This window comes from Staurois parvus, unplaced genomic scaffold (assembly GCF_062004578.1).
Source record: "Staurois parvus isolate SC_StPar_1 unplaced genomic scaffold, SC_StPar_1.0 ptg000050l, whole genome shotgun sequence".
NCBI lineage: Eukaryota > Metazoa > Chordata > Amphibia > Anura > Ranidae > Staurois > Staurois parvus.
In genome coordinates this window covers 3,913,025-3,928,239 of record NW_028317846.1, presented here as the reverse complement: position 1 = coordinate 3,928,239, position 15,215 = coordinate 3,913,025, and the positions used below count along the sequence as shown (strand labels likewise).

General features: G+C 42.9%; 1 protein-coding gene across 1 annotated transcript in view; it reads right to left on the bottom strand.

Annotated features, from left to right (window-relative positions):
* Positions 1-15,215, bottom strand: part of MPHOSPH8 (M-phase phosphoprotein 8) — a 104,478-nt gene that overhangs the window by 73,764 nt on the left and 15,499 nt on the right. Inside the window, exon 4 of the mRNA XM_089666222.1 lies at positions 2,294-2,390. Coding sequence (XP_089522348.1) covers positions 2,294-2,390 — 97 coding nt within the window. The remainder of the gene's footprint in view (positions 1-2,293; positions 2,391-15,215) is intronic.

Here is a 15,215-nt window from a genome sequence, read left to right as displayed (position 1 = left end):
AAAAAGAAAGAAAAAAAAAACCCTCAGGAAATCCCTGACCTGGCATAACACCTACTAGCTAACCAAAATTTCAATTTTGTACCAAGCCATAAAAACAGGAAAGGGGGTGTCCCTACTCAATAAAAAGGATTATGAGGAGAGGGCTACACAGCAAAAAGCCAACAGGCCGCAAGCAACCAAACCAGAACAGTTAGAAACTCACGCAGCAGTCTGCAGAGGCAACCTTTGGTTGGGGATGTGAGCCAATGACCAGGTAGCAGCCTTACAAACTTGAGATATCAATGCTGATTAGCCTAAGATGTACGAACACTCATGGTAGAACGAGCCTTTAACAAGAATGGTGGAACTTTGCCTGTTTGACCACATGCTTTTGAAATAAGTGGATGTATCCATCAAGAAATAGATTTTGAATTAGCGTGACCCTTCCATGCACCTTGAGGAAGAACAAAGCTGGAATCAGACTGAAGAATTACAGTAGTCGACTTCGGGTAAATCTTAACCCTCTGTTCACACCACTGCAGGCCATACCCAGGAAAGACAGCCCATACATTTAAATGAACTACCGAGCAGCGGCTGGTGGCCGCAGCGGTGACAAGGGGCGGGGGGGTTTTGGCACCTGTATCGGTGCTTTTTTTCCATTTTGGCCAAAAGGGGTGTTTTCGACTGAAACGTTTCGGCCACTGAAATTTCAGTGCATCCCTAAACACAACCAGTTTAATTAGATGTTTATTACTTAAGATTGATTATTTTTGAGTGTCATCAATTTTTTTTATTGTTTACACTTCCTTAGAAAGGCTAAGGGAATATCCCAGGTGGGTTCAAAATGATTTCATCAACAGGTTCAGGTCCCACAGTCAGCGAAGTCCAGACCAGTGGAACAATACACGTTACCCTTTGTACAAAGGCACACCAAGGAATGTAACGCAATGGGGCTCTAAATGGATAGGACTGCCAAGGCCAAAATCTGACCACTGTACTCAAAGCCGTGATCAAATGCAGATTGCAGAAAGGCCATAATTTAGCCCACAACATGCTTACTGGAATGAAGCCACTGAGCCTCATACCAGGCAATGTAAGATATCCAAGTCAGATGGTATAACTCCCAGGAAGCTACCTTTGTGGCCTTCAGAGGACTAGGAAAAACAAATCCAATAAAGCACAGTCTCCCAAGACGCTAGCTTCAATAGCCATGCCTTTAAAGCCAGCAATTGTAAGGGATAAAGACTTGACTTTACCACAGGTGGTCAGGTCAGGCTGATTTGGCAGGGTCCATGGTTCACCCACAGACAATTGTACGACGCAAGGCTGAGGTGATCAGGTTTATCAGGAAGAATTTTACCCAAATTCTGTGAAGCAGATGATGTAGAAGCTGTAACAGCAGAAATACATAAATTATGGCACTAACCCCACTGCTTCACCAGAGCATCAGCAGCCCACATTTGGGAGTCTCTGGTCCTGGATATGTAACCTGTCCAGCTTCGCACTGAATCTGGACACCAGAAGATACACTTTGGGATCACTTTTTACAAAGCAACTCTGTGAACCGATACTTCAGCCACAAGAACCTGTGCACCGATAGGATGTGTAATATATCCATCTATCTATATATATCTATATCTATATATATCTATATATCCATATATCACGCTCGCTCTCTCTATCTATCCATCCATATATACATACACACACACTTCCAAAAACTTTGGGACGCCATGTAAAAAAGTACATTTTGTCAGTTTCAACATTTGATAGCTTTTCTATAGTAAATAAAATATGGGGATTTGCAAATCACTGCACTCTGTTTTTATGTAGGATCTTACACAGCATCCCAAGTTTTCTGAATTCTAGGATAGATGGTGGTGTAGCAGAAAATTATCTATATACCGAAGTATTTTTGGGAACAGTTTACTGGCACAGAAGGAACATCAAGGTCCAAGTCATCTAACTGGAGACCAGCGTCTATCTACAGAAGGTTGATGCACACAGTGGCTTTAAGAAATGTCGCCTTTGATCAGCCCAACAACTCCAGAGTTTTAATGTTGCCAATGTTGTTAGTAGTACTGACTATGGAGCCTGACGTAACAGATGTGCATATAGCAAAAGTAACAATGGAATCATTGCTACATGAATTTGTATACGTATCTCCAATTATACAAATGGAAACTATGTTCAACATCTGTTGCACAGCTTCACCACTTTGTGGTGAAGATGGCTGTGAATGTGAAAGTGCTGAAACTTTTTGAAGAACACATTGTCCCTTTATACAGTGTTAAAGCGTAACAAAGCTGCATACTTTTTACCACTTTTTGTTCCTTCTTTACTTCTTTCTCAAACTCATGCTTTTTCTTGGGCTTTTCCTTGACCAATTCAGCTTTCTTTGTTTCCTTATTCTAGTGATAAAACAAAAAGGAGTTAGAATTTGAAACCTAGACACAAAGCAATGGACTGGCCAATTAGCAAGAAGACAGAAAAACGTCATAAAAAACACACCAGAAATAAAATGTTACAATTTTGGAACCCTTCAGAATCCCGTATATATGTTCAGTATACTTCAATCATTCCTGTGCGAAAATCTAGAGGAAAAAAACCATTGTCAGACACTGCAGACAGAGCGGCTGCCACATCTGATTTAATCCTCTAATTACCATACTGCCATGTCGCAATCATGTGTATTGCGTGGCAATCATGGGTTTAAAATCTGGGGTGAGAAGGCAACACATTGCCTCACCACCTGTCAAACACAATCAGATTTCTTTTCAGAGGAGCAGCAGTGCCTGCTGCACTTGTGAAGGAGTCCTTAGTTGCACTCGGCAGCGGCACCTTTAGGGCAAATCATACATAAGTTGCAGGGTGGTAAAAACACCCACCAATCTCTATCTCCTTTGGCTGCTGAGGCAGCAGCCAAAAGGTGTACACAAGCACAGCAGGAAATAAACCCCTCTGTTGCATTTGGTGGGAGCTACCACCTGCCAAATCGCAACCCATTCAAGTAAATGGGGCCACTCTGCAAGCGTCCCACAACTGAATGCTTCTGTGGGGTCTAAGGGGTTAAAGCAGGTGGTAAGAAAATAACACTGCCTGCTTTGACCCCTTATTTGCTGTACTGCACAGCTGCAGGGCACTCGCAGAGTAGCCTCATTCACTTGAATGGGTCATGCTTGGCAGGTGCTACACCCACCAACCTTGACAGGGCATATAACTCTTGCTGCGGCATGTGTACAGCCCTGGTCACTGCAGCTAAAGGGGGTGCAGTTGGGGCGGGGGTGGTAAAAGCACCTCTTAACTATGGGTTTTACAACCTCCTCCCCATACTGAAAATATAAATGAACCCTTACTGTTCTGAACTGTTGTGCTGCAGTTTACCTGCACTGCAGAGCAGTGCATCTGGGACATTGCTGGGTTGGTTACGCTTCGCCATAGACTTATATTATATTTTGCAGGTGTGGTGCACTTTCTGAAATTTCTGCATTCAGTTTAGGCTAAGAGCAGCAAAACTACAGGAATGCTGCAGGTACACCACACACACCACCCACATTGTGGGTAAACCACAGCACATTTAAGTGAAAGCAGCCCTATACTATTATGCCCAGTGTATTGCTTCACACTGACCTGAAGATCTCTTCATTTCTGCAGTGCAGTTGGTATATCTCCCCACTGGACAGGAGTCAGCACTACAGAAGAGGCATCAGCTTATGCGGCTCTTGCTCCTTACTACAGCTCCAACTTTACAAGTAGTCCCTTAGCATTGCACTCTGATGCTCTGGGATGGCAGGTCAGGAAGCGCAGACAGAGATCTACTGGTAGATTGCTATCTGCAGGTCGCTGACCCCCCGTCTAATATAACGGTCTCATCAGGGTCAAATTTTTATGAAATAGTCTATGAAGATTTCAGGTCATCCAAGTCATGAATAGCCAGTGACAGTTAATCAAAATCATAAGAACTTGGTCAAATATTCTAAAAAAACATTTCCATGGCTCAGCAACCCTTTTTATTTAAGGATTAGCTGTGGAGCATTGCAGACTATTACCGATGAGGGCTTAAATTCTGGCGAAATACCTTCCACTGACTGAACTGCAGACGCCACTCTGCAGGAATGAATTGTTTGAGGCCTCATGCGCACTGGATGTTTTTAATGCTGTTAGGGGTGTCTTTCTGCCTCTAAACACCCTTGCATGTTAGCCTATGTGTACATGCACACATAGGCATTTAGGAGGCAGAGAAAAAAAACAAAAAAAAAACAAAAAACACACACACTTAAAAACGTACCTAAACACATTTAAACACTAGGAGCGTTTATCGCTTGAGCATTAATTTCAATGACCAGAATAAATTATTCTGGCCAATTGAATTACCACTAAATCATCTGATGCGCCTAAACACGTTACATGCGTTTACAAGCATGAGGCAATTTTTTGGCGGCTAGGAGAGATGGCCAAAAGGCCAGTGTGCATGAAGCCTAAAAATAAGGGTCAAGTTAACATTTAAGCTAAGCTAAATATTTTAGAATCCTCATATTTGTGTAAGATTTGTAAACATACGTGTAGAGAAAATTAGAGTTAAAGTGATTGTAAAGGCTCAGAATTGTGGTTTTTCTTTTTTAAAACATGTCATACTTACCTGCTCTACACAGTTTTGCACAGAGCAGTTCCGATCCTCCTCTTCTCAGGTACCCCCCCGCCCCCCCAGTACTCCAGGCCCCTCCCTACTGCTGACTGCCCCCAGAGCAAGCTGCTTGCTCTGGGGGCCTTTGTGCATGCTCGCTCCCGACCCACATCTGTTCTGCGAGTCTGAGAATCACAGATGCAGCTCTCACTATGCCGTGATTGACAGCAGCAAAAGCCATGTGTCTCATCCAATGAGGAGACAGAGACCCGAGAGAGTTTCTGCTCTCATGCACATAGCTGGATAAGGATCAGGTTCAGAGGAGTATAAGGGGGGGCTGAGGGGAAAGTTGCACACTGAAGGTTTTTTTACCTTAATGCACAGAATGCTTGAAGGCGAAAAACCCTCTTGGAAGTCGGCCTTAGATGGATCCAAATTTGCCCGATTCAGCAGGAACTGACCAAATGTTATGCATAGGAGTATTGAAGTCGATACATCAATCAACTTCAGTACAAGCCGGTCAGGTTTCTTTTCACCCGACCACTGCCAGTGGCTAGAGCCGCCAGTAGTGATCACTATATTCCACAGATGGGAAAGGTTTCCTGCCGGCAGAACATCAACACCGAATGCTGAGGAAATCTAGTAATATTCTTTCCTTCAACCTGTGGTTGAAGGAAACAACTTTGCATAATGCATGGCATACTTTAGTCTCACCAGTACCTCCATTTCTGGGAGTCTTCAAAGAACAGCACCTAAGAGAGCACAACTCCACCCCCAAAAGGCAGGAAGCACAATCCCAGCAGCCAGCCATTACTTAGCCTGAGAACCACGGAACGTAAATAAAAGAAAACATGAAAAACAGTCAGGGGGAATCCCTCCTGTCCTGGAGGACTCCTGGAAATGCAGCCCTGGCCAAAAGTTTTGAGAATGACAAATATTAATTTTCACAAAGTATGCTGCTTCCGTGTTTTCAGATCTTTTTGTCAGATGTTACTATGCTACACTGAAGTATAATTACAAGCATTCCATAAGTGTCAAAGGCTTTTGATGACAAACTACATTAAGTTTATGTAAAGAGTCAATATTTGCAATATTGATCCTTCTCTTTCAAGACCTCTGCAATTGGCCCTGGCATGCTGTCAATCAACTTCTGGGCCACTTCCTGACTGATGGCAGCCCATTCTTGCGTAATCAATGCTTGGAGTTTGCCAGGGTTTGTGGGGGTTTTTTTTTTGTTCACCCACCTCGAGGATTAACCACAAGTACTCAGTGGGATTAAGGTCTGGGGAGTTTCCTGACCATGGACCCAAAATTTCGATCCACTCACCTTTTCTTCTCCGGACAAGTATTTTTCCGGATGCTCCACACAATCAGAAAGGGGATTCATCAGAGAAAATTATTTTACCCCAGTCCTCAGAAGTCCAATCCCTGTACCGTGTGCAGAATATCAGTCTGTCCCAGATGTTTTTCCTGGAGAGAAGTGACTTCTTTGCTGCTCTTCTTGACACAGAGCCATCCTCCAAAATGTTTTGCCTCACTGTGCATGCAGATGCACTCACACTGGCCTGATGCCATTTCTGAGCAAGCTCTGCACTGGTGGTGCCCCAATCCTACAGCTGAATCAACTTTAGGAGATGGTTCTGGTGCTTGCTGGACTTTCTTAGGCGCCCGAAAGCCTTCTTCACAACACATGAACCTCTCTCCTTGAAGTTCTTCATGATCTGATAAATGGTTGATTTAGGTACAATCTTAGTAGCAGCAATATCTTTGCCTATGAATCCCTTTTTGTGCAAAGCAATGATGACTGCATGTGCTTCCTTGCAGGTAAATTAATATTTGTGTCATTCTCAAAACTTATCGCCAGGGCTGTAGTTACACTATATTTCCAAAAAAAAATTTTTTTTTTAATGTGACTTCAATATAAATCTATTGGGATTTGTAGCAGAGATTGTAATGTTACACTAAATATAGTTGCTCAAGTACATCGATATATGAAGGACATCAGAAGAATTTTTAAAAATGTGACCTCAATATAAACCTATTGGGGCTCAATGTCAGGTGTAACTACACCGATCGCACTTGGCTATTTGGTTAGGCACCAAGATTGAATAAGTAGAGGTATAAGTATGTGGCTGCTACATACACTATATTGCCAAAGTATTGGGACACCCCTTCAAATCAGTGGATTCAGGTGTTCCAATCACCTCCATGTCCACAGGTGTATAAAATCAAGTACCTAGGCAATTAGACTGCTTCTACAAACATTTATGAAAGAATGGATCGCTCTCATGAGCTCAGTGAATTCAAGTGTGGTACCAGGATAGGTTGCCACCTGTACAATAAGTCCATCTGTGAAATTTCCTTGCTACTAAATATTCCACGGTCAACTGTTAGTGGTATTACACCAAAGTGGAAGCAACTGGGAACAACAGCAACTCAGCCACGAAGTGGTAGGCCACGTAAAATGACAAAGTGGAGGTCAGCGCATGCTGAATCGCACAGTGCGCAGAAGTCGCCAAATGTCTGCAGAGTCAATAGCTAAAGACCTCCAAAACTTTGTGTAGCCTTCATATTAGCACAACAGTGCGTAGAGTGCTTCATGGAATGGGTTTCTATGACCGAGCATCTGCATACAAGCCTTACATCACCAAGTGCAACGCAAAACGTTGGATGCAGTGGTGTAAAGCACGCCACCACCGAACTCTAGAGCAGTGGAGATGTGTTCTCTGGAGTGACTAATCGCTGTTCTCGGTCTGGCAATCTGATGGCCGTGTCTGGGTTTGGCGGTTGCCAGAACGGTACTTGCCTGACTGCATTGTGCCATTGGCCCCTTAGTTCCAGTGAAGAGAACTCTTAAGGCATCAGCATACCAAGACAGTTTGGACAATTTCATGCTCCCAACTTTGTGGGAACAGTTTGGGGATGGTCCCTTTTTGTTCCAATATGACTGAGCTCCAGTGTGCAAAGCAAGGTCCATAAAGACATGGATGAGCGTGTTTGGGGTGGAGGAACTTGACTGGCCTGCACAGAGTCCTGACCGCAATCCAACCGAACACCTTTGGGATGAATTACAGCAGAGACTGCAAGCCAGGTCTTCTCATCTGACATCAGCGCCTGACCTCACAAATGCACCTCTGGAAGACTGATTGAACATTCCCACAGACACTCGTAAACATTGTGGACAGCCTTCACTAAAGAGATGAAGCTGTTATAGCTGCAAAGTGTGGGCCAACTCAATATTGAACCCTATGGATGAAGACTGGGATGCTATTAAAGTTCATGTGCGTGTAAAAGGAGGCATCCCAATACTTTTGGCAATACAGTGTACTTTTAAGTCTAACTTTAGTTTTTCCAGGTTGTCTATCTAGGACACCACCTGAGATAAGAGAGTACTAACTAATTAGGGAGGGACAACAACCTAAAAATCTTTTCTACCAAAGAGCTGAACTTGAGCAGAAAGAAGATTAAGTCAATGTCAATGAATGCAAAGTAATTTCACCACGTAGCCATTTAGCAAACCTGGCCTTGAGCAGCACTGGTCTTTTCAGCCCAAGTAGTAGATAAAGCTCTAGCAGAATTGAACCTTAAGAGAAAAAAGGAAATCCTTCCCCTGGCTCTGTAAGCTTCTTTTGATAGCTTCTTCATGCTAACAAGAGATGGAATTTTTGCATGCATGATTGCCTTTCCTTTTGCCAGTATGCAAGATGAAGAGGACTTCCAACTTCCTAAAAGCTTTGGTGTGTTCTAGGCACCATAACATTTCTAACATCTAGAAGATGGAAATCTTATTTGTGGAAGGGTGGGAACAGAAAAGATAATAATATCCTGGGAATGGTGAAAGTCTGACAAAACTTTAGGGAAGAACCCTGGATAGTAAGAACTATCCTGTTGTCAAAGAGCTTGGATTTCACTAAAACATCTAGATGGGGTAACAGCCACTAGAAAGACAGCTTTAGTATTGTTAAAAAAACATTTAAAATGTGCCCAAGTTCAAAAGGAGTCCGTGCAGGACCAAGTGAAGATGCCATATAGGGCAAAAAAGTGTTTACTGGAATGGGCCTAGAGCTTTAAAGGGCTTCAAAAAGTCTGAATTAAGAGGATCTATAGCTAGTCCTCTTTCCAAAAAAAAGCACCTAAAGTGGCAACGTGCATTTTCAGGGTGCCGATAGCAAGACCCTGCTCTGCAGGAACTTGCAGAAATTCAAAAATTGATGGAATTTTTGAAGATAACTTTTTCTCCTGGAACTAGGTAGAAATAAAAATGTCCACGTTTTGCCTTAGATTGCTTTGGTGACTTCTGTTTGTTGGAAAGAAGCCAACCATTCTGTCAGATAGGCCATTACTTTTCAAGGAGGCTTTCTTAAGATACAAAAAACTACCAACTTCAGGGTTTCCACCTGAGTGTAAAAAAAAATAGGCCCTGAAACAGTAGCTACACCCTGGGAGGTAGTGTAAGGAGACAGGCTACCACCAAGTGAAGAAGTTTAGAAAATCAAGTTTCTATTGGCTAAAAAGGAGCCACTAGGATCAGAGTGGTATTCTCTACTGTAAACCTTTTTGGGACCAGCGGCAGATGTTTGAAAAGGGGGGAGAACTCAACAGAGCTGAAATTCCCAGAGATGGACCAGTGCACCAATCCCTAATGCTGCTACATCTCAAGGGGAAAAAAACAAAAAAAAACACCACACACAGTACTTTGATGTTTGCTTGATTGGCAAAAAGGTCTACTTCAAGATTGCCACTTCTGCACAATCTGCAGGAAAACCTCTGGATTCGAAATCCTTTAGTTGCCATCAAATTGAGAATCAAAAAAAAGTCTTCTAGAAGTTTTGGAGATCCTCGGAGATGGGGACTGCTGAAAGGGATAATAAATGCTTTTCTGCCCAGGCAGAAATGTTGCTTGCCAATAAACAAAGTTTATAGGTGCCTCCCTGTTTAGGTAAGCTACCATAGTAACATTGTCTGACAGCATCTAAGATGCTGTCCTTCCATTTCTTTGTGGGTGGCTTGAAGTGCTTTCCATATGGTCTTTAATTCTCACCAACTGAAGGACTTCCCTTGGTGGGAGGGCAATCTTGCTGTCTGGGGATGGCAACAACTTTAGGACTGGGAGGGACCTCAGGTGGCATTTCACCAGCTGAAAAGCCGAGGTGGAAGAAGAAATCCAACCCACAAAGGACATTGCAGTGTAAATGGAAATTTGTTAATTGCACTAAAAAGGGATGCTGTGATGGCCATCAGTCTCTCAAGCTTTTCATCTGCAAAATAGACCTGATGTATTAAATCTATCAGATATCCTAGGAATATAATGTTCTGGGATGGGACAATATTTCTCCTAGCTTACAATCAAACCAAACTTCTTTAGGAAGGTTAGAGCTGCAGAAAGATCTTGCTGCAAGAGATTTCATGGTGGCGCAAACAAGAGAAGGTCATTAACCACTTCCAGACCGGACACTTTTACCCCCTTCCTGACCAGGGCAATTTTCAGCTTTTAGCGCTATCACACTTTGAATGACAATTGCGCGGTCATGCAACACTGTACCCAAATTAATTTTTTACCATTTTTTTGAGATAGATAAAGCTTTATTTTGGTGGTATTTATTCACCGCTGGGATTTGTATTTTTTTTGCTATGTAAATGAAATGTCCAAAAATTTTGAAAAAAAGTGTTTTTTTTATAAAATTTTGCAAATAAATAATATTTCATCATAAATCTTAGCCAAAATTTATTCCGTTATCTTTTTAGTAAAAAAAAAAAAATCCAAATTAGTTTATAAGCAAAAATTATAATTTTTAAACATTTTTTTTTACATTTTTATTTTATTTTTTTATATTATTTTTTATTTTTATTTTTATTTTTTACATACTGTCACCCTAGCAGTACAGTGTCACCATGGTGACACTGTACTACTTGTGAGGGGTGATGAAGATTTTTTTTTTTTTTTTTACACTGATTGCTTTTACACCCATATAGGATGTAAAAGCAATCATTTCTCTTTCTCTCTGTGTGCATTCATGCACTCATTGAGAAGAACTGAGTGAGCTGTGATTGGTCACATCCTGTCACATGGTACAAGGCTTTTGTGAATAGCCTTGTACCATGTGACCTCTGTGATCATTCACAGATTTCACACATAGTAAGCAATGATGTCACAAGTGACATCTTGCTTACTACTTTGCATGTGATCACTGATTGGCCAATCAGTGATCACATGATCGGGACCTCGTACAGAGGTCCCGTCCGACGATCGGTGTTTCACTGTGTCCGGAGGACACAGCGGGCACCGGATCGCGGTGCTGCGCGCTCCCAGGGAGCGCGCACAAGCAGGGTGCGGGGAGGCCGTTTATTGACGGCCACCCGACCCTGCAGTGCCACCGTCCGGCCGTTTATATACAACGGCCGGTCGGCAAGTGGTTAAAGCACAGGACACCACAAATTCTTAGGTGAACATAGAGCTCTGCTTGATTGGATTGATGAGAGCTGTAGTCTCAGCAGACATCCTCAAAGATTCTGACACCTAAAACAGAGTGGGAAAGTACTCAAGTCTGTTCCCTAGAAACCCCCACCTCAAGATGTGTCTGCTTCTGTGTGAGCCTGTATTCAAGGTCATGAGCCAGACATGTAGTGGCCAAAGCTGGCTTAGCATTGTCGAAGGTGGATTCCTAATTTAATTTCAATACTTCTGTTCTTTAGTCCAGTGTTTCTCAACCTTTTTTCAGTTAAGGCACCCTTTAAAATTCTGCACAATCTTGAGGCACCCTATTCTAAACTGTAAAACTACACTAATAATTTTAAATAACGCAGTAACATCCACAAACGTAGGACACCCATCGTTAGAGGCGATTTATTATTCTAAAGCAAAAACACCTTTGCACACTGGTACTGACTAGTATCCATTGTTTCTCTTCACCCTCACTCTCCTAATGTGTCCCCAGTGCTGATGGAGAGGGGCAAAAGAGGGGCAAACAAGGATACTGTGCAGGCGCCCGACATCCTTAGCTGATGGCATAATTGGTTGTTAGGATGTCAGCAGCTAGAAAATTGTAATGGTGCACAATGAAAACCTGTACTTTGTGTAACTAAAAGGCAGGCTAAATCCACCTGCTGGCTTGTATACAAATTTTTGGGCAACTTTTAGGCATTTTCCATGGCACCCCTGAAGAAACCTGAAGGCACACTAGTTGAAAAAGGCTGCTTTAGTCCATGAGGTCCTTAAGGATACCCATTGCCTGAAAACAAGTCAGTAGTTTAGAGACTTAGATAAAAGGCTTGTCATAAAATGGACATGCTCTTTTTCTGATTCAAGACATTCTTTTCAACAAATTCTGAGCATTCTGTGGACAGGAAAAACAGAACCCTTTTCCTTCTTAAGGCTTTGATACATGCAGTCATGTAGAGACATGGACACGTTCTTTTGAATGTCAAGCTTCTCATAGATAGTTTTTAAGCAGCTGTCAACATTTTCCAAAGAGCTTGAAACTAGAAGACTTAACATCCACATCCTGGGTTCCCCTGGGAAAGTCCAGGGGGCCAAAAGTAAGAAAGGTTTAACAGTCCCAGCAAGAAAGAAGTGAAATGCAATACAAAAACACTCTTAAGGCTAGGTTCATCTCTGCAGGTTGCAGCCGATTCATTTTTCATACACTTGTTTTTGACGCCCTTTTTATGCATTTTGTGGGGGTTTTTTGTTTGGCTAATAGGAAAGTATAACAGTTCTGTTCACGTAATGTGATCGATACGACTTTACACTCTCTGCCACTCAAGTAGCATCAAAGTAATGCAGGAACCTTTATGAGTCCAAAGTCACATGTTAGGGTTAAATGTTAGGGTTAGGGCGATGCTACTTTGATGCTGAGTGCCAGAGTGTAGAGTTGCATCAAAGTCACACTACATGAACAGAACTGTCATACTTTCCTGCAAAAAGAATCAAAAACACAAACACTTGCGTTTTTGGTGCAGGTCCATTGAAGTCTATTACACGCAAAACACATTCTGCTGCGGGAAAAAAAAAAGTTCCTCAGCCTTTCCAAAAAAACACTCCGGCTCAAAAGGCACTGACGTGAACTAGATCCATAGGAAACTATATTAAATGGACTGTGACGTTTCTGCAAACTGGAGAACGCACTGAAATCTGCATAAACGTGAACCTAGGGTAATAGGAAAGCAGCCATAAGTGAAGTCACTGCATGGAGCTGTGCCATTGGTATCTGAAGGTCACCAGTGCTGCTTGTTGACCAGTTTCATGACGATATGGAGGGTGCATGCATAAGAGAGCTCTTCATACAAACGCCCCCAGATCCCACCATTGTAGGGAAAAAGATTTTAATTGAAGATCAATTTCCAATTCCACCACTAGGTGTCAGAAAAAGACACCAGTCCAGACGAGGTTAGCTTCAGTTGGTTCCAAAACAGCTTCCAAGATACTGAGTGTACACTGTCCTTGCTACTTGAATTGCAATATATAAGGAGATAGATATTTGATGCCCATTATACTCTCAAACTGTTTTGGACATTATAGGCCAATTAGATCTTTAGACAGAATACACCCATATATCCTTCTGCAACTTTCAACAGACTGCCTCGGCGGTTGAAATCTCTTCAAAAATCTACCCTGAAGAAGCCCGTGAGGGCGAAACATGTAGGGAGTAACTACAATTATATAATCAAGTTTGAATTTCGGTTCAACACTTAGTACTGAAATTGTTTTTATGTTTTTGTATTTTTTTTTGTTTTAAAAATATGAGATAAAATTATATATATCTTTTTAATGTGTATAGTATTCATGTTCATGCACCCTGAAAGTCCCATCCTTTCTATTGAATATCCTTAACTCTAAGGGATGTGGTGCAATAAACATATCTGGTCGCTCGCTCGCCACTTTACTGTTACTCTAATAATTTGCACTGACAAGGGGCAGGATTGGGCAAAAATCACAACTGAGCAATGCATGAGAAGGCATCTTGAAGCTGTCATTACCAACAAAGGGTTTTAAACAAAGTATTAAATAACTTAGCGTGATCAATACTTTTTTCCTGTGTCATTCTATTTTATCACACATAACTTCATTTATGAACGTATTTCTTTTGGTTTCTTTGTATGTATGGATTGCATGGGTTGTTCCTATCGTGGTGAAAATGTCATGTCAATAGCACCTTTAGAAATATATTTATCTAGAAAAAATGGTAACATGTACAATACTTATTTTGCCTGCTGAACACACACACACACACACTTTAAAAAGAGCACGTCCAATGTCACTTTTTGAAGCACTCTGAATCAAAGCACCTGTCACTAAATACAAAGGTAAGCCTACAGTTTTGTTCACACGTTGCTTTGGTTTTAGAGCACCAAGAAAGCGACATGACCTATACCCTACTGCGCATCTGTGGAGCATCCTCAAGCAGAAGGTGGAGGAGCGCAAGGTCTCTAACATCCACTAGCTCCGTGATGTCGTCATGGAGGAGTAGAAGAGGACTCCAGTGGCAACCTGTGAAGCTCTGGTGAACTCCATGCCCAAGAGGGTTAAGGCAGTGCTGGAAAATAATGGTGGCCACACAAAATATTGACACTTTGGGCTCAATTTGGAAATTTTCACTTAGGGGTGTATTCACTTTTGTTGCCAGCGGTTTAGACATTAATGGCTGTGTGTTGAGTTATTTTGAGGGGACAGAAAATTTAAAGTTATACAAGCTGTACACTCACTACTTTACATTGTAGAAAAGTGTCGTTTCTTCAGTGTTTTCACATGAAAAGATATAATAAAATATTTACAAAAATGTGAGGGTTGTACTCGCTTCTGTAAGATACAGTTAGAACGCTATAGCAGAAGGTGAGCAGGGCCCAGACTGGAGCAGAGCAACTAGGAGACGGCACATGTGGCATACAACATAGGAATGCTATAGCAGAAGGTGAGTGGGGACTGGAGAGAGGACTGAGTGGTACAGGATCAGCAGACCTGGGGACTGGAGAACTAGCAATCTCATGCGTGGGAGGACTATAGCAGGAGACGAGAGACGACCAGAGAAAGGGGAGGATCAGCAGCGCTGGGCGTTACTACTGAACGTGGCGGGATCAGCAGCGCTGGGCGTTACTACTGAACGTGGCGGGATCAGCAGCGCTGGGCGTTACTACTGAACGTGGCGGGATCAGCAGCGCTGGGCGTTACTACTGAACGTGGCGGGATCAGCAGCGCTGGGCGTTACTACTGAACGTGGCGGGATCAGCAGAGCCGAGGGTACTACTGAACGCGGCACCAGCAGAGCCGAGGGTACTACTGAACGCGGCACCAGCAGAGCCGAGGGTACTACTGAACGCGGCACCAGCAGAGCCGAGGGTACTACTGAACGCGGCACCAGCAGAGCCGAGGGTACTACTGAACGCGGCACCAGCAGAGCCGAGGGTACTACTGAACGCGGCACCAGCAGAGCCGAGGGTACTACTGAACGCGGCACCAGCAGAGCCGGGGGTACTACTGAACGTGGCACCAGCAGAGCTGGGGGTACTACTGAACGTGGCACCAGCAGAGCTGGGGGTACTACTGAACGTGGCACCAGCAGAGCTGGGGGTACTACTGAACGTGGCACCAGCAGAGCTGGGGGTACTACTGAACGTG